At 37.4% G+C, this 20269-nt stretch overlaps 1 protein-coding gene across 5 annotated transcripts in view; it reads left to right on the top strand.

Moving 5' to 3' along the window:
- The window catches only part of LOC149300344 (voltage-gated potassium channel subunit beta-1-like), a 142591-nt gene that overhangs the window by 120161 nt on the left and 2161 nt on the right, over window positions 1-20269 (top strand). For 3 of the 5 annotated variants that reach the window (XM_089485244.1, XM_089485245.1, XM_089485246.1), the window contains exons 4-12: window positions 2042-2121; window positions 5721-5765; window positions 8109-8153; window positions 9896-9939; window positions 11216-11302; window positions 16935-17020; window positions 17328-17448; window positions 19296-19390; window positions 19966-20086. In XM_089485244.1, the coding sequence (XP_089341370.1) occupies window positions 2042-2121; window positions 5721-5765; window positions 8109-8153; window positions 9896-9939; window positions 11216-11302; window positions 16935-17020; window positions 17328-17448; window positions 19296-19390; window positions 19966-20086 (724 nt within the window). The remainder of the gene's footprint in view (window positions 1-2041; window positions 2122-5720; window positions 5766-8108; window positions 8154-9895; window positions 9940-11215; window positions 11303-16934; window positions 17021-17327; window positions 17449-19295; window positions 19391-19965; window positions 20087-20269) is intronic. The other 2 variants (XM_089485247.1, XM_089485248.1) reach the window with 1 other exon arrangement.

Here is a 20269-nt window from a genome sequence, read left to right on the forward strand (position 1 = left end):
GAGCTTAATGTATGGGCCTCCATGCCCCTCTCATCAGCCCTCCCCACGTCAATCCCATTGTCTCACCCTTTACTCCACCCATCACTTTACCTTGCAATCTTCCCATAAAGACACCTTAAGAGAGTAGGGGCGAGCCTAGGTTTAGTGGCGATTAGGTGCAGTATTTCTTCAGGGCCCGCTGTAACTAACATGCATACATACTAACATGCAAACTCACTCTAACTATGTACACTTACATACACGCAAATTATTTCCCTTTTCCTTCTCTCTGACAGGCGCCACTAACCCTAGGCTCACCTCTGACACTTCAGCACTATAGGCTGACACACGCTCACCGTAACATAATTTGTTGACACCCACACACACTAACACCAAATATTAACACATGCACTCATGTGGACACCATAGACTAACATACTCTAACATATTACAGTAACCCACCCTAACATCATACACTGGTGCACAGGGATTCTATACACCATACATAAATACACACACTCCAATAGAACATGATGGTAAACACACTTATGCTAATGCCATACAGTAAGACACACAACAGCATACACTCGCACACACTAACACCACGTTCTTATTTTCAAGCATGCATTATCCAACAGCAAACACTAACAAGCACACACTGACTCTAACGCTATACATATATATACCGGTATATGCTTACACAGACTAACATCCTTACTTAGATCCACACATACTAACATACACACATACAGTAACATTCTTACAAACATTAACATACTTAAACTTACACACACAACCTACTTTGTTGGCTCATGAGGGGGTAGGACGGTGCCAACTCTTCTGCTCCCTCAAGGTCCTCCCATGATATCTATGTCCTAGCGCTGGGAAATGAAGTCATATCCTGGCACTTAGACTCAGTGTGTTGGGCCGGAAGTAGCGGTAGTAGAGACACTGGCATAATGGAGAACCCCCTGGGTCCATAACACCAGCACCATCAAGCCCCCCACGGCCATACTGCTAAACTGATGTTGGCGGGTCTCCATTACTTCAGTGTCCCTAATACCAAAGGGTCTAATCCTGCTGGGTGCTTCATTGTTTCATGTAGCTTGTTGTATTGCTGGATGCTGTCAGGCCGCTGTAAGTGCATGTATATCCAGTTTATTAATAAGTAGAAAAGGAGAAACATAGATGTAAGAAATCTCAGCGCCTGTGTGGATAGAGCAGATGTTACCGGTATTTATCAGCAGTAAAAGTTGCAGCCAAGATAATAGGCAGAAAGTAAAATAATACCCCTGCAACTATTAAAGTAGATAGAACTATACACTAAATATAACTATCATTTTTAGTTGCCGTTGAACTAGATGTTAATTGGCCACTACATGCAACCAATTTATATTCAGGTTTTAAAGGTTTCCTGACACACAGGTACGTTTGATCCCAGCAGATGCTAAAACTTACCATTCTGTGATCATGTCTAGTTAAGAAACTTGATGTAAGCTTCAGGCAAACATATCAGATGTTTCTTCTGAACAAAATTCCAGATGTTGTTTATGCCACTGAATTCCACAGCGAGATGAACTGAAATGGTTTCTCTTGTCAAGATTCAGTTGTAGGCAACAAATGACAAGAGCTTTGTAAACTCTGGGAACTAATCAGTATTTCTCAGCATCAATCTGTCATACATTCATAACCATTTATTACTTGTGTCAATCTATAGAACCCCATGCATCGTAACCATATGTTGAGCCACTTAACCATTATATGATATATATATGTTTATGACAAGTAGGTTTTGTTTTTTTTTAGAAACCATATATATATATATATATATATATATATATATATATATATATATATATATATATATATATATATATATATGATTTGTCATTAGCCTGGCCTCCCAGATGAAAATTGTGCCCTTACCACGAGCAGTAAAAGGATTAAATGTGACCAGGTGTAAAATCTGCCCTCCACTTCATCTACTTTGTTATTTACAGTGTTTTGTAGTGTGAGATTGGTTCATACTTGCATTTTGTTCATGAGTTCTGTATTTCAACAGGTGGCCGAGCAGTTAATGACGATTGCTTATGAAAATGGAGTAAACCTCTTTGACACGGCTGAAGTTTATGCAGCTGGAAAGTAAGTGGTTGTAGTTTGGCTGTGATATCTCCAAAACGTAAAGAAGACAGAAAAACTGTGTGCATGTGTGTATGTATATATATATATATATATAACATACATACATATAAAGCCCAAGAGGTCATTGCATTTAGTTTTTGGCTTATTCAAATTTTGTTTCCTGCCCTTTCTGTTTGGAAGATTTTTTTCCGGAAATGAACTTGGTCGCCAAAAAAAGTCTCTCTTCCTCTCTGTGTCCCCCAGTCCTGTCTGTGCCCCCTTCACTCTCCACTACACCTTTTATCTGCCCCCCCCCCGCTCAGCTTCTCCAGCCGTTTTCTGGACTCCTTGGATTTCTCTATCGCAGATACAGAGACCATGTTGATAGGGGAGGGGGGGCACCAGTATGTGAGACATTGCCCTGCTGCAGAGACAACAATGACAGGAGAAAGGGGAGGGTTGTGTGAAATGCACACACACACAGACACAGTACCTCCAATAGAAGCTGCCATAAATTATAATATAATCTTGCTTGTCTGTAGAGGTAAATTAATGTATAGCTTTCCTTATAGTCCCTGAAACCGTTAATTCTTATTTGCATATTATTTATGCGCCTACTTATTTGTATTTAATGTAATATAGTTTTACTATATATAATGTTGTCCACACAACCCCTGAGATTTGTACTTTAATTTAATGTAAGGAATGTACTGAATTAGGACCTCCATCATCCCTGTGCATTCTGTTCCCAGTAGTGTAGGTAGGCCTGACCTTTCCTGTAGGACATGGACATCGTCTGGCTTAAGGCCAGAGCCTGGGTGTTCCTAATGGTTAATCACAATCTGCTAGAAACCTACTGAGTGTTTATGCTAGTAATAGGCACGGCTATAGTCAATTCAATCATAATATCAAGGTTCCACCCGATATAAACTATTTACTTTATATCCCAGTGCAAACTGTTTTCAGAAAATACATTGAGGTTATAAATCATTTTGACAGACGAGGGACTTTGTAATTTTTATTCATATTATCCAAAGGCTGGTCCTTCGCTACCCCCAGAAATTGAAATTAAAAGGCACCATTATTATAGAAATAAGTCCACAACAGAACTCCATTAATACTAACATGAAAAAGTATACTTTCCCTAATAAGAAATAGACACAAATATAAATTAGGATCATATTAAAAATTGATAAAAATATTTTCTCTCAAGTCTATGAATCTGTAAGCTCAGGTCAATTTGTTGGATGTGGGATAGAGATTGGAATTGCTTGAGAAAGTCATGTCTTATATAATTACCCGGTCCTATTCATTTCATGCTGTAGTATCTTGCGCTCACAGTCAGAGGTATTTAATTTTGTATATAAAAAGAAAGTGTGAAGCTCTAAGTCAAATATAGTCATGCCATGTACTCGCACATAAAGTAATTACTAATACACATAATGTGAACAGTTCATAATGACAGATCAATTATCCAATTAATCAATCGCATGTCAACCATTATATTTGATGGTTGCTTAGGGATGTGTGTTAGTTGTAGATAATTATAACATGTTTCATAGATGTTATCTATAAATTAATGATGTAGCATGATGAATGTATCTTGATGAACACTCCAGCATTAGTACCCGATGAAAGGATTGCGTTCTTGTCTTGGTTTCTCAGAAAAATCAAATATGTTTTCCCAGTAGAAGAATCCTAACAGGCTCTATTACAAAGTTGCAAGGGAACACAAGAGGTTAGCCTTCTGTTATTTCCATGTTTGAGTTATTAACGTTGTGCCATTGGTGTAAGTAAGGGCCAAGTATGTTATTGTGTGAGCACAGAATGTTCACGTAGGTTTGTGTTTTGCTGCCCTAGTTGTGTTGCGTGGATTTCCCTATAACTACCCATGGCACTCATCCAGTCACGATGATATTCAGCAAGGCTACCATGCCTGGATCCAGAGAAGGTGAACTAACAAACTGGATCCAGATGACAAAACATGCTTTTTAAATCTAATGTATTATGGGACTTCCAATTAATTAACACTCAAAACATATTCTTATTAATGTGATGCTTCAAAAGAAGTATAGTTTACATATATATTTTAAATAATTTTATACATGGAAGAAAGTGCTAAAGCTAAACAGACATATATTTGTTGATTTTGAGGGAGACTTATGGGAGCATAACAGTCGTGCCTTTGTTTTTTGCTCTCTTTTTCTTGCTTCTCTCTTTGGCTATTTAGACATTATAACTAGGCAGATCAATTCATTCAATTAACTTCATGTACCAGAGGAGGCAGTACCCCCAAGGATATTCGTACTGCTATGATCAGTGTAGGTATATGTGCTCCGCAAAAGTGACAGCACCACCTGTCAATAATAATCATCTACACACAGTAGTAAACGTTTCAGTACTAGGTAACATAGAAACACAACAGCTCCCCTCTGGTATTCAGATGTGTATTTCTAAAATAACTAAATTACTCACATACACTCTCTCCCAATCTTCCTCTTCTCCTCTCTTTCCCACACTTAGGTTCACCCCTGTCACCAAACACTAACACTCCCGCTCTAACATCATACAGTAACAGACACACATGCTAACACTTTACGCTCATACACACACACTAACATCATACAGTAACACACATTCATCTTAATGGCATATTCTCACGCTCATCCTAACACCACAAACTGGCACAAACACAATAGACTATCACACAGGCTCTAGCACCATAGAGCAACACTAGCGCCATACATGCACACACATGCTAACACCAAATACAAATGCACACTCTAACACAATACACTAACATACTCACTAACACTATAGACTTATGGACACACCCTCCTCTCCCTCCTCTCCCATCTTTTATTCAGATCGATCTGCTCTCCCTCTCCTTGCCTGCGGCTTGTGCTCTGCATGCAAGTTGTAACACTGGAACCACAGGGTCACATAACACGTGTTGTGATCATGCAGGGCACCTCAGTTAACACCTTTGGTATCCAAAGTAACTGTTCCACGTTAACCCAGAGATAATTATAACTTATGATTAAAACAGTCACAGATGCAAATGCTTTGAGTGAAACCTGTTAACTTCCTATGTGTGATCATGCAGCTTTTTTTGCAGGATCTGTAAGAGATACATTTCATGATAACACAGAATCCTTAAATTGGGCGATCTTAATAGCTGTGTGATCATTAAAGCGTTCACTGGTTTCTTTCTAACTTTTCAATATTGGCACAAGGATTTTTAGTTGCGTGCAGGTGCCATGTATCTGTAGGTGATGGGTGTGTGTGACATCCCCAACATGCTATAGTTCCCTAGACATCTGATTGACCATTGGATAAAGCAGTTGTCTTGCATTCTTTTCCTTTATAGACATCCATTAAAATGTAATTGCCTAGATGAACTTTTATATTTATATATATAAACAAGGTATAATAACTCCTTAAAAGGGAGAGGATCCAAGAAGAAGATTGCTATAAAATGGATAAGCATGATGTACATTACGCATAGAGGAGATTAGGCAAAGCACAGTGACAAAAAACAGGCAATAGCTGTATATGAAAAGAAATACTTTAAATACCATAAAGTATAAATATTAAATGTTTTTTTTTTTATCTTGCAGGGCAGAAGTGATTTTGGGAAATATAATCAGAAAAAAGAACTGGAGGTGAGACTGTTAGCTCCCCACTATGGGGTACTTTGTAGGTTAAGATCTATTGGTTGCATATGGGGATTTTCTGTGGAGCATTCCCCACTGTGGAAATGGAACTGCTTTAGTTTTTCCGCACATGCTGTGTTACTGCGTACAGTGTCAGCAATATTTTTAATGAAGTAGTCTTTTGGGATGCAGATAAGCCTCAGGTAATACCAGGTACAGTAGTTTTGACTGCATTTTAGATTAAAATTGAAAACAACATTTCATCTCTTTTTGCCACTTTTATTGTGTGACATAATTATCATTTGCATTATAATCGGCGTAATAATATACGCTAAGATAGGTAACTGCATATTTTTATTCAAATGTTTTTTTCAGCAAACGCATTTTAATTTCTTCTAAATATAATTGGGTATTAATATTAGGTCCCCTGTCAATAAATCAAATTAAAAGCAAAATACTGGCTTTATATGCTGTATGGGACTACTTTTTATGCAGCAGTTCCACTGCATCATCCCCTTGTACATGTTATTGATGAAAAATGTTGCCAGTCTGTGGCTGACATATCTATACGTCAATTACTATACTCCAGAACATAGAATCACAGTATCAAATAGTCCTGCTTTTGCGGTTTCTTATTATTAATTGATTTATATAGCGCCATCATATTCCACAGCACTGTATAATAAGCAAACAGGACATAACAAGTAGACCATCACATAGCAGTTTGGACTTACAGAAACAAAAGGTGAGGCAGGTCCTATTCAAATGATCTTATAATCAGTTATATAGAATTTCCATAATATAAAAGATAATGTGCTGTATCACGTGTGCGTGAGTAAAATAAGGATAGTGAAAAAGTGAAAAATAATAATAATAATATACTTCCCAAATGACCGCAGCAGCCCAAAAAACACTCTTCCTTAGGGTGCGAATATGAACTGCGCCCCAATCATCTGTATATCTTCATATAGAATTTCCATGACTGGGCCAACTGCTTGTAGACTAAATTGTAAAGTGATAAAAATGATTTAACACCTGCAACACAAAAATAGATACAATATTTTAGGCAATACTTGGATTGCACCAAGTTTCTTTTGCCTTCATGTATAATTCGATTCTGGGCAATGTGCACTGGATGGAGTAGTAGTCCTTACCAGCGCCCTATAGGGGTGAAATACAAATGCCGGAGCCAGATCCAAGCTAAGGTTTTCTTTGGTTCTAAGAGCCAGAGCACAAGCCGAGCCAAGAAACTGAAAAAAAACAATTTCTGGAAAAAATATCAACTTTGAACCTGAGTTTCTTTTTCTCACTCTCAGACAAAGGAAGAGGTTAAATCTTGTCAATCTGGAAGGAGGAAACCTGAGAAATATATTCATATTCAATAAACTTACAGATAAAAAACAACACTTACATCAAAGTCAGTGACTGATGGATAAGTATGAGTGAGACACTATCAGCTTGACGTACGTTACTACCATGTAGTTAGTCAAGACTCGGATCTCAATGGGAAAAATATAATGCTAGGTGTTTTTAGACTGGCCGTCTGTTATACATGATGCATGGCAGGTTTTTACTCATCATGACATGTAATTCAGTATAAATGTCGACTTGAGAATATAGTGAAGTATGATATAGTATGATGTATAATCTTCAGTTTAGTAGCCCCAATGCCAACCCTTACACCTTTACCAGGTCAATACAATGTATTGTTCTCCACAGTCTCTATGAACACTTTCATTTAGTAAATTGATGGTCCGTGCCTGGAGGTTACCTACCCAATATCGTAACTATCGCAGAATATATCTGCAGGTATCAATGTTTAATGGCATTATCATGACATGTATAGAGTAAAAGGCACTGAAGCCATGCAATACAATCTAGCCATAACACAACATATTATATTCATGTCCTGGTGGCTCATCCTTAATAAAGATAAAATGTTGTGAAAACCTTTTTCAAAACTGTTACATAGCCAACTAAGCATCATCTTTATGCAACAAGTTATTTTCCATTTGACAAATGTAATTTTCTGCTGGCACACGTCTTATTGCTGCTGTAATGAGATACGCTGGCAGTGCATGTTCATGGCTGATACATTATTAATTGCAGAGGCTATCAAAACCAAGTAGTGTCTTGTTTTTTTGTGTGAAAGAAACAGCAACGACGTTATTCAACAATAACATGAGATTTCAATCTGATGGCACCTTTTGAAAGCCAGGATTAATAGAAGCGATGACAATCCAAAGAATGAGAAAAATCCTTATTTTATTACATTTTTCTTTACGATTAATTTAACAGTAAACAGTACACATGTAAATTTATTTGTAAATTAAACCATTGTTTTTTCAATAGGAGGTCGAGTCTGGTCATCACAACCAAAATATACTGGGGAGGAAAGTAAGTGTGATTATGTTTTATATAAATGCCCATGCCCAGATGACCTGGAGAACTCTTCATATTCTATGGGGCATCATACTTCACTGGAAATACTTTCTTATGATAAAAGAAAGTACGGTACATCAAACTGGAAATTTCGGAAAGCACCTTTTGGTCAAATCATTTCTCAAAAGTTACAACATAGCTGAGATTAGTATTTCAGTGCAGCTAACAGTATAAAACAAATAGAATACGGTAAAATGGAACCAGCAAGCAAATCTATTGGGGTCTATTTCAAGGGGCACCTACGTGATCATCTCATTACCTTGTGAGTAGAAGGACATTCAAGAGTCTTCGTCAAGAGGCTAGAGCAATGAAATCATGGAATGGAGTATTAGGAGATAGGAGATATCCTGGCTAATTCTAACACATCTATGTAAGATGCTGTCAAGCTCATACATGATTCAGGACTAAAACACATAAATACACTGATTCCACACACACACACATTACTAAGGAATCCAAAATACCCCCTCCCCAATACACTGTGTACAAACTCTATGCACATATTGTGTATCTCATTTATACACAACTTTGTAGGCTTTCCTCCATCTGCCTACACAGCTCTGTCTTTTTACATGGAAACATGGATTGTAATGGCAGATGAGAACCAGCCCATCTAGTCTGTGAATTTAAAGGCTTGTTGTACAGATATACTGTATAAATGTATGTGTGTTTATGTATATATATGTGTGTGTGTATGTAATATATATATATATATATATATATATATATATATATATATATATATATATATATATATATATATGATCTCTAATTCAATGCCCCTATCCCCCATCTACAATCAGCCCCAAGCAACCTTTCCTGCTTCAGTCAACTCTAAATATAATCTCTCTGTACAGCTATAATACTCACAGGGCATCTCAGCATGGGGAGGAGAAAGTGACAGGGAATTTGACATGCCACATTTTATACACGTGTAATTTTTACTATGTAGGTCCTAACAGCTTTAGTTTAGCACATCTCTTCACACTTCCAATCAACCTACATCTCTCAGACTGTAACTCCTCTCATCCAAAGCCTAGCTGCAGCTGGTTTAGGTTAATAGGAGTTGTAATCCAGCTATAGGGCTCTCTAACCTACCAAACAGTATGGAACATAAATGTATTTCTAAAACATCATGAACATAGCCACTAAAAAGATAATATCCAGAGCCTTGTATCTCTTCCAGACTTAATTATCTCTTAGCTCCTTAATTATTTTATGTAAATACCATGTGATAGAAATTGATTCTACAATTGTAATCGTTATCATCCCAGAAACATGATGTGATATCTGCGTATTCTGCATCTTATCCTTGGAAGGACCATTAACCCTTATGTAGACATACAGTCTTACAAAGTTGATCAGGTTGCCACCACTTTATGGTGATCTCCATTAGGTGCCCAGTTAGATATGAAGTTTCATGGAGCTTGAGTGGTTAAACATGACACTCTGTGGATACTTTGGCACTAGCTGTGAATATTTCGGTTATTGGATATTCTTAAATGTGTATTTGGAATATGGTATGAAGGGAATTTTGTTTCCAATGATACGCAAAATCATAATCGACTTATTTCAATAATACATGTATAAATTAGCATCCTTGACACACTAATGCATTTCTAATGGCACAGGACCCGCACTCAATTGCTTTCTGCATTGATTTGTAGATGTTGATTTTTTATATTTTTTTGTTGAAGAGCTGAAACGGAAAGAGGCCTCTCGAGAAAACACATTATTGAAGGTAGGTTACTCATTGATACAAGTTTCAGTTCTAGTTGACTGTTGGGCCTTGATGCTGAGCAGTGACCAGTCCAGATGCATAAACAGACAGTCTGCTGTCCTACATTTCTCTAGGACTAAATCCCATCCAACAAAAATGAAGAGTCATGGAGCTCATAGCTGGTAAAGGTCATCTTTCTGGCTAAGAGGTTGAGGTGATGAGTTTGAGGGTATTTTATTAATTAATAAATTAAAATAGACCCTAAGCAATTTAGCCAATTATCATGTCCATTTGGCACAGAGGTGGGTGAGTTATCCCTGTTAAAGAATGTTCCTCTCCAAGGAACGATGAAGCAGTCGGCTCTACAGAGTTCTAGTAGGAGGAGGTCACTGCATCAAACTTCTTTTTATACCAATGTATATTAAAATTTCAGTCTCAGTATCTAACAACTCGGCCTGGGTCCATTCACTCTTCATGGCCTATTGGACATGCAGAAATGTTAGGATATAGGCTCGGCTATTTGCACTTATTTAAATCTTTCATTATGAAGTCCCTTTATTCTCTGGAACAGAGTAGAATGCTTATTGAAGATTTGGCTATGACCTTAAGATAAAGAGTACAGTTTTACTATGGCATTTGGCTGCAGATCCAAAAAAGGATTCTTCGGTTACTTCCTCTCTGTCAAACTCCATTTTGTTGCTTACAGTCTGTAATGTAGCAAGCTACAGGAATCATGCATACATCACCTAATACATGTTAGAACATTTCCAGGGAATTTTCTTTTGGCGATATATAAATAATTTTGCACTCTAGCTAATTTAGTGAAAATATGCAGTGTGCCACACGAGTGCATCATAAATAAACCTACAAGCTGAATGTGCCAATGCGCAGCATGGAATGCACTGTATTTATAAAAGTGACGCAAGGTCAGTAGAGTAACCCAACTACATCAGACCTACCGTTCCTTTAAACCCCTAGATTAGTCAGCTTTTGTCACCGCTTATCTATAGCAAGTCTGTTATTCCGCTGACTTATATATAGCTAGAGATATGCATTCTCTGACACTCTGCTGTTTTGGACTACAACACCCATGATGCTAAACCTCATAGTTGGGATTTGTAAACCAAAGCTAGAAGTGCCTATTCTTGTAGATTAATATCCAATGAAATATAGAATCACAGAGAGCATTTCAGGACACAAGAAGAGCTGATCCCCCCCCTCCCCCCCAGAAAGGTCACCTAAAAACCTAATTTAGAATTTTCTCTAATCATATGTTCTGATATATCATTTTTTGTAGGATTAAAGGCTTCTCTCCAGAGACTTCAGCTTGAATATGTGGATGTTGTGTTTGCCAACCGCCCAGATAATAATACCCCCATGGAAGGTTTGTCTGAGGTTTCATAACGTTTGTGTTTGCCCTACCTGCTTGAAATTAAATTTAGCAGAGATTTCAGGACAGACAGCTTGCCAGAAGTATATAGCACAAGCCTGCTATCACAAAAATCTTTCTGACATTGATATGAATTCTAGGAAATGCCAGAATGTTACCAGGAAATTATTATTATTTTTTGTGTTTTCTCTTTATGAAAAGTCAGAAACGAATTTCTGTTTGACCTCTGGAAACATAGATTTTAGATATTTTGTCATTTACTGTAATATATCATAGTAAATGTTTCTGGATATTTTTGTAAAGATAAGGTTATCTGGATCATAGAAAAATATTTAAATAGCATAGAATGGAAAGGAGTGGATTTTTAGGCTGCACTTTTCCCCCCTAATTTAAATCTTGAAATTTACATACTAATGCTTTGTGGTTTTAGTGGAGGCAGCAAAGGCAAGAGTTAATTGAGACAGAAGTCTTAAATCTTTTGACCTCATTAATGAATGCATGCTGCAATTTTGGGCACTAGTCCTGTGTTTTTATCAAGACTTTTTTTCATGTTTTTTCATGTAAAAGGAGAAAACACTACATATAAATACATTTTGCAGCTGTGAGCTGTTAATGGAATAGTTGTTTGAAAGTATGAAGCAAAAATAACGATAAGCAGGAATCGGGTATGTTAAGAGTTATGGTGTATCCGGACGATAACTCGGCTTGGTTTCAGTCATGGCCCTCAGCATTTTCTGGTATGGGTGATGTTTTATCTGGAAGCTTGAAGGCTAATAGTATCTTTTTATCTAAATATTTATTTCACGAGCCCAGTGTTAAATGAAGCCTTAACACTAGCCCACCAATTCACCAGTATTAAGTGATAGAACCCAGAATAATAGCTGCTTCACATTACATTTATTTATATAGCACCAGCAGATTCCTTAGCACTATTACAATAGGGGACAGTGAAAATAATTACCAACGACATTAAAACTGACAATATGAAAATTGAAAATAACTAACGCATTTCAAGACATAGTACAGAAGGAGAGGGCACTGCTCTTGTGAGCTTAGAATCTATTACAATTTATTGCTTTAGATATATTTAGACTTACCATTCTAGAAGTATCATGATCTAATAAGCTAACAGCCAAGCAGATATTTCTAGCATTTGACTTGTTATATCTGTAAGGATAAACACAGCTGTGTACCTCATTGATTGTGAGGGGATGTGCAGCACGATGTAGAGTGAGACTTCTCTCCCTTTGAGAACATCGGTTAATGAGAGTGGAGATGTAAGTGGACTTCCAGCACGGTACAAAGGCACCATCTCGGTCCCTAAACCTACAGGTTGACAAAGAATTAAAACACATAACAAAATAGACACAAAAGAAGTATTACTCTATATGAGCCTTGCATTATAGGAGGATAGTTATCCTGTTGTTGCTACCCTATACAATGACAGGTCTAGAATCATAAGCCTACCGAAATATGATCAGCTTCAAATAAACATTGAACATTACACTGACTGATGTGAGTGCTTTAATCATTCTCTGTTACTACTTTGCAAGTTGGTTTCATGGCCAGATGTAAGAGTAGCCGCATGAATAGATATAATTCTGAATATTCCAGGGAAGACATAAATGGTGCATATTTGGGAGGATACATGTTTAAGGGTTTGAATAGGTTTTATGTGAGTAAACAATCAGATGAGAAGACAAAATTTCCAAACTTTTCCCCCTCAACATTTATGTCTATTTATCCACTGTCTTTATCTGTCCAGTCAGCCCCTACAGCATTTTAACCCAACGCAATTACAAGTAATGTATGTAAGAGTAACTCATCGCATTGTGTGGACCACTATGATCCAACCCATCAAATCCAGCTGATGGGCTATGAAACTGGTTAATTTACTGTGCACCCACAGCCAAGTTCAGTTCACCATGCCGCAATTAGGTAGCCAAAATTTACATTTTTGAATTAAGGCCATTTTTGGCATATAACAACCACGTGAACAAGTCAGTTTCTCTATATTCTTTAAACCGTGCATTGAACTAAAAGCCTGTTAACCTTAATGTAACTTGCACTTGATATTTAAAGACGTGTTTTCCGAGAGCTATAGTACAAACAATATAAATATCAGGGGGTTTAGTTCTGTTGCGTTCCCAAGATTATCTTAAAGAATACATAAGAAATGTAATATTCACAGAGGTGCAAATGCCCAGAAGTCGGCAGGTTGAACAAAGGCTCACACTGCTAAACAGGATGCTGCGTTCTGTTGCTCTCGCTGCTGTATTTCACATAATCCGTAATAAACCACATACTCTGCTGTCAGGCAGGACTGTTAGAGAAGCAAAACGCCAAGAGATGAGCAACATTCCAAACCTTATTTGTGCATGTGCGCTGAAGGGGACAAATTGAAACTGATAACTTGTGTCATCCTCCCCAAATGCTTACACATTAATCTTTTGGCTGAAAGGATGACGGATGATTGCATTAGCATTCCTAAATGCTGCAGGACCATCGTGCCACGGGCAGCTAAAAGAGGACTTTCCTTTTCTGGTTGTTTAAAGGAATAGTAAAATGGAACTATTGGGAAGTTATTACGTGACTTTTAGTATAATAAGGCTACGTGCATATGCTCTATGCTTATATGTGCTGTAATATAATCCAGCATGCATAAGGTAGCATCAGACTGTCTTCCCCTATATCACGATGGAACAATGCCTGAATTGGTTTCTGATTAGTTAGAAAAAAACCCTTCCTACGTGCTCTGCTAAGAAATGAAGATCTCTGCCCCTACAATATAGTTTTGGGGTTGCATATCTGTTTTTATTTATCCGTTCTGTCCCTCTGTCAACATTGCGGCTTCTAAACAAGGCACTGAATAGGTTTATAACATAAGATAACATTTTGACCAAGGCAGGCAAACAGAGAGTCAAATGATTGCAAAAGACTTGAGGCTTAAGATATTATGGTCATGGCATATAGGCTATAGAGAACTCAAAGTTTGTGTGAGGGATTATTATAACTGCAATGACAGAAATTAGGGCTAATTTTTTTAGATTTGTACATGTCATTGGTTCCAGAATAAGATACCTCTCATAGAGATTGTCAGGAGAAGACAAACAAAACTAACAAAATTGCTGTCAAGTAATACACGTTCACATATCTGTGAGGAGAAAGTGAAAGGGCCTGTTGGTTACTGGTTTCATAAATCAGTGAGATAAGAGAGTTACATAAAGAACAAGCTGTCAAAAGGGGCAATGCCTTCTCATTTTTTTTACCAAGAACAATGAAGCATATTGGAAAATAGCCCATTGTGCACGAAGGGCAGGCTTTAGTGGATCCAATGCAGTGACATCAACTGCTCTGGAGGTATTCAGTGCAAGTATTATATATTGTCATGTAGCTTGGTCTTCTAGTCATCGGGAGCATCCTCAAACTTCCATTACTGTTTCGACTGTTTGTTATATGTTGGCTAGGCACAGTTCTCCATAGTGTAAATGGGCCAGTTGGTAAGATTAGAGAACTCATTCGTAACCAGTCCATTGAGCAGTGACAAACCAGAGGGACTGTCTCATCCTGGAGTCAGTTTAGGCCAGACAACATCACTGTCTGTCCTACATTCTCCATGGCAGATTGCCCCCTATAGGACAGCTGTGCCCCCCTTGTGCAGCATTGCTTTGCTTTACTAGTATCACTGAATAGGTAAAACAATCATGTGACCATTTGTCATTGAAGTACACTTAGGGTAAATCAGTTTTTCTTTATTTTTAAGAGTTTTTTTGTCAGTGGAGGGTACAGAAGGAAAATTAGGGAGAGGGGGAGTCATGATAGCAACACAAGGCGCCAGCGAAGAGGCACCAGACATGAAGTACACTTAATGGCGTTCAAGCCATGTAGGTTGCAGATCCATCTCAATAGTCAGTGAAAAGTGTTCAAACCCTTTTGTCTACTACCAGGACAACAGAAAACAGGTATCCTAACACCATCAAACAGTATTAGATAGAAATACTTCAGGAAGAAGAGGGAAAAATTAATTCAATATTATGCTAAAAAGCCTATCATTTTCAGCGGTAAGGAATCTATTCAATGTCATAGAATGTCTGAATACAAATGATGAGCCGAGACAGACCTAACATACTACAGTCACTATAATCTTCTTTGCCACTGATGCTTAACTTTTTTCCTTTGATGGTGGTAATTACCAATTCATATGAGTGCCCGCTATAAATGTCTGACAGTTTAAAGTATGCCGTCTACATGCACAGATCAGCCCTGGCAGGGTGACTGATTTATAAAAGGCAAGATACAGCTCCTTATTATGTATCATACACACAAGTCAGCATACGTACTCATGTTTTTTTCATACGGTTTTATACTAAATAAGACTCTTTCTTTCACAATTGCTAAGCTTCAGTGGATATCGGCAATATGTTTTAAAAATAATATGTTCATTGTTCCAATTTGTATTGAGGTAGGTGTGTACAAGATTAAGAGATTTGCAGACGATTACACAAAAAGTACATTAATACAGTTGGCAGAATTGGGGAAAATCTGTACATTCCCCGTTTTCTTTCCATTTCCAGAAGGCCGCATTCTATTAGCAGCCAGTCCATTGATGCGCTAACTGTTATGACATCACTACAGTGGCAAGGAATGTTAAGTAAATACAGTGGTTTCGTTATATATTAATGATAGTAGCACTACCATTTTTTTTTTTTTCCATCCAAAAACTTATTTTAATCACTCTAGGAAATTACAGTGTATAATGTGTTTCAGTGATACATTTTATTCTGCGGAATGCAGCAGAATGAGAAGATTGCGTTTAGAGCAACACTGCCCTCCAGTGCATCAGAGCCAAGTTGAAATGACTCTCGAACAAAAAGTCAGCAATTTAGAGACAAAAGGACAATTGATTTTTCTAAGGTAGCTAATAACCAGAGCCTTAATCTAGAGGATGACAAGTTGCACTGGATGTACTTAATGGATGATATTCATGGTAGGCGAGAGGTAACACAGGAGACTATTAAAAAAATACCAGTTTTTAGCTGTATTTCTCAAACTGTGATATTGATATAGCATTGCTTGTTCCTTGTGGTCTGCTGCAGTCCTGGGAGGTGGGTCACATTATGTGGTATTGGGATTATAACATACCAGTGATCTAATACATTATATTTTTTTTCCTTGAAAAATAGTTTTTTGGTTGTAGTACACAAGTCATCCAAATAATTTTTGGGGCTCATCTAGTCCATATATACTATGAGTATAATTAATGTGTGGAAGATAAAGTAAAAGTACTAAATGTTGAGCAACCAGTAGATTGATATAAATGGTTGCTGCTTCAGCTGCAGCTACAGAACTGCTTCTCTTTTGCCTTGGTTAATGAGTTCTCCAGTTTAGCTGTTAAATGAATGATTTGTAACAAAATAAAGTATGCAAGTGATCAGAGAGGTAGCAATTCCCTCTAATTTAAATGTTATTGGTCCACTAAATGAGGGGTGGCATCTGTTTTACTTGCAATATATTGCCACCAATTACACGTAATAGGCAATGTTTACTCCCTGATGACAAATGATAAATGTCAATATTGGTTTATGGATTTTCACCTGTCTAAAATCTGTCTTTTGATCTAATCTAGAAATTGTTCGGGCAATGTCCTATGTGATTAACCAGGGGATGGCTATGTACTGGGGAACATCACGCTGGAGTGCTATGGAGATTATGGTACTGCTCACAATTTACACATTTACCATAAATATATAACATTCACGCTTGCCTCAACCTAACACGATATTGAATACTATACATGCTGAAACTAGCACCAACATTAACAGAATATCGCCAACACAATGTATACACTCAGACCTACTAACCTTAGTGCAGCAGTCATTAACCCCTCATAACATTCATTCTACACATATGTACCTATTTTGTAAAATGCAGCAGAATATTAAAAAAATATTATAATTTTTCCATCAGACAAAACAATGTTATCTTATATCTATACGTCCGCCTTACTGTTTCCTCTCAGGAGGCATATTCCGTTGCCAGGCAGTTCAACATGATTCCACCTGTGTGTGAACAAGCTGAATACCATCTCTTCCAAAGAGAGAAAGTAGAGGTTCAGCTGCCAGAATTGTACCATAAAATAGGTAAGTGACATTCCATCACTAGCTTGACCCACCTTTGGCTTCACCATTTTATGATAACCGATAAAACAGGTAATTTTCCTAAAGGAAATTGTGAACGCATGGTTGATCATGTGTTGGCAATCAGTATTGTGCAAAGGTGTGCATGCCCTCTCGGCATCATGTGAAGCTAGATTCTAACATTGACGTGAGTGTAGGCCTGAAACAATAAATATACTACACATGCTTTCTTAGGACTTAACATTATAAATAAGAAAGTCTGATACTGCAAGTTACTACTCACTCGCAAATGTGTGAAGCTATGTGTTACAGCACAGAAATGTATAGAGGTGGTTCTTACCACTGTCAAGCTAACCTTCAGCTCTCGGGCACCAGGTATTAGTTGAAGAATTACATGAAAGTAGGTGAGAATAGGTATCAACACCCATAGTCCTGCTAATTCTAAGCTCTCAGTAAAGTACCGGCCTGAGTATCTATTAATAAGAAATCTTTCCATGTTATAGTGGTACATACAAAAGCGTAGAGGAGGCTTATTGAGGCTAATACACTGTTGGGAGAAGTTTACATCCCCAATGACAATCTGAATAAGTTCTATCCTTTTAAAAGTCCTTCAATTCACACAATAGATTTCTTTATCTAGAAACTGCCATCAAACAATTTAGACAGTTCTTATTCTAGTTGATGAATACACTAGAAGGGGAATGAATCCTCAAGGGCACTTGTTGAAAGTTCTTTGAGTTTGTAACTGATTTCATCTCACAATGCCAGGCTTTGTCATTCAAAAACATTAATGTGGTAGAATTGCCAACAGCTAAAATAAAATGACAAAAAGTTTGAAAAATGGCATCTTTAAACAATGGCCACTGTTTTAGTTATCTATCAGGAATGATAGCATGTGGAAATACAATCTATGAACTAAAGATTGGCTTATTAGATTTACTTAAAACTAAAATTAAATCTATCAATGTATGATTCCTTTTGGGGGGTTTTTTGTTTAGTTTTTTTACAAAAATCGAGTCTACTACATCAGGGGTCATTATTATTTATGACAGTATGTATACAGTATTTCTATCTCATACCTAAGCTCTGAAACCCGGATACCCCTGACATTACCTCCTCTGCACTCTCCTTCGGGGGGGGGCAAACATCCTTATCCCTGCTATCTCAAGAATAAAATTTAGAACCCATCTACTAGAGCGCACCATAATACTGCTCCCCCATACATTTCTGCCCACATAACAAACTACTCCCCTGCTTGATCCTTACGTTCTTTCGGTGGGCATTTGCTCCTTGCTTATCACCTCTTCCCTTTTCAGTTTACAAGACTTCACTTGTGCTGCCCAATACCTGGAATTCACTTCCACCAAACCTCCACCTACCACCGTGCTTCTCAATATTAAAGAAAAACCTCAAAATCCATTTCTTCAGCTAAGCGTACCAAATTTGCGGCTAGAACTTATCTGCCAATAATACAACCCCCACATCGCCTCTCATCTTTCTCCATACTTTGTTTCTCTTCACTCTATAATTGTAAGCTTGCGAGCAGGGCCCTTGTCATAAACCCTGAATATATGCGCTGTAAGAAGCGCTGTGTAACTTGCTAGCGCTATATAAATAAAAGATAAAAATAATAATAGTATCTCACATGTCAGTTTCACTTAATTATACCTCTCATTTTTCTGAGAGCAGTGGAATTAGCAGATGCATACTTCAAGTCTACATAGCTGTTTATTGTATTTATATGTCTGGTATCTATTTACATTGTTTATAGAAAGTTTATCAAATAAAGAATAACAAAATTCCAATGTTACATACATTTTATGCGTCAAAAATACTTTTTTTTTTCTTAGGTGTCGGTGCAATGACGTGGTCTCCACTTGCATGTGGGATTATTTCTGGAAAATATGACAATGGTGTTCCTGAAAGTGCTCGAGCTTCACTAAAGGTATTAGTTGCACTACTTTTGCTTCAGATACAGCTCCTGAACAGAATGATGGGTACATGTGTTGTATGCCATAGATTTGCTATTGTTCTTATCATACTCTGTTATTTACTCCGTAGTATTACAACAATGTATCAATGTATAAGCAGAAGTATTTTATTTCTGACACATTGTTACAGCAGCCCTTATGATACTGCAATATGACTGATACATTGTAACTGTATCCTACGGTTGCTATATTGTATATACTGTATAATATGTTGAACATTTTTACTGTATCACCTGCATCTTTGATACAACACCATGTAACTTGGCTGGTATTTTAGGCTCTGTAGCAATGATGTATTTACCTTGGGGGCATCCCTATGCCTGACCCACCTCTGCCCCATCATCCTCACTTCCATGTGACTGTGGAGGCTATGCCAGCTCAGCACAGTCCTCCTTTATGTAAACCGGGCAGCTGGGAAGATCAGAGATTTTCCTTGTAACTGGATGTACACAGCTTTATATACTATTTTTTATTTTTATTTTGTTTAAATGCAATTTATGTTCTAATTATATCATGTCCTGCCTTTCAGTGCTACCAGTGGTTAAAAGATAAAATATTAAGTGAAGAAGGACGGAAACAACAAGCTAAACTAAAAGATTTATTGCCAATTGCAGAGCGCCTTGGTTGCACACTGCCTCAGCTAGCTGTAGGTAAGAAACATGAATTAATTAAAACCAGCAGTTTTAGGCCAAGCCAATTATATTTCCTTCATTCCCATTCTCCTTCATTGCACCCCATTCCTTCATTCAATTACAGCATCATTCAATACATCCTGCCACTTAATTCTCCAAACCACTGAATTTCACCAGGTTGCTTTCATAACACTTCATATG

This window comes from Sceloporus occidentalis, unplaced genomic scaffold, assembly GCF_023333645.1.
Source record: "Sceloporus occidentalis isolate IW3139 unplaced genomic scaffold, rSceOcc1.0.p SCAF_25, whole genome shotgun sequence".
Lineage (NCBI taxonomy): Eukaryota > Metazoa > Chordata > Lepidosauria > Squamata > Phrynosomatidae > Sceloporus > Sceloporus occidentalis.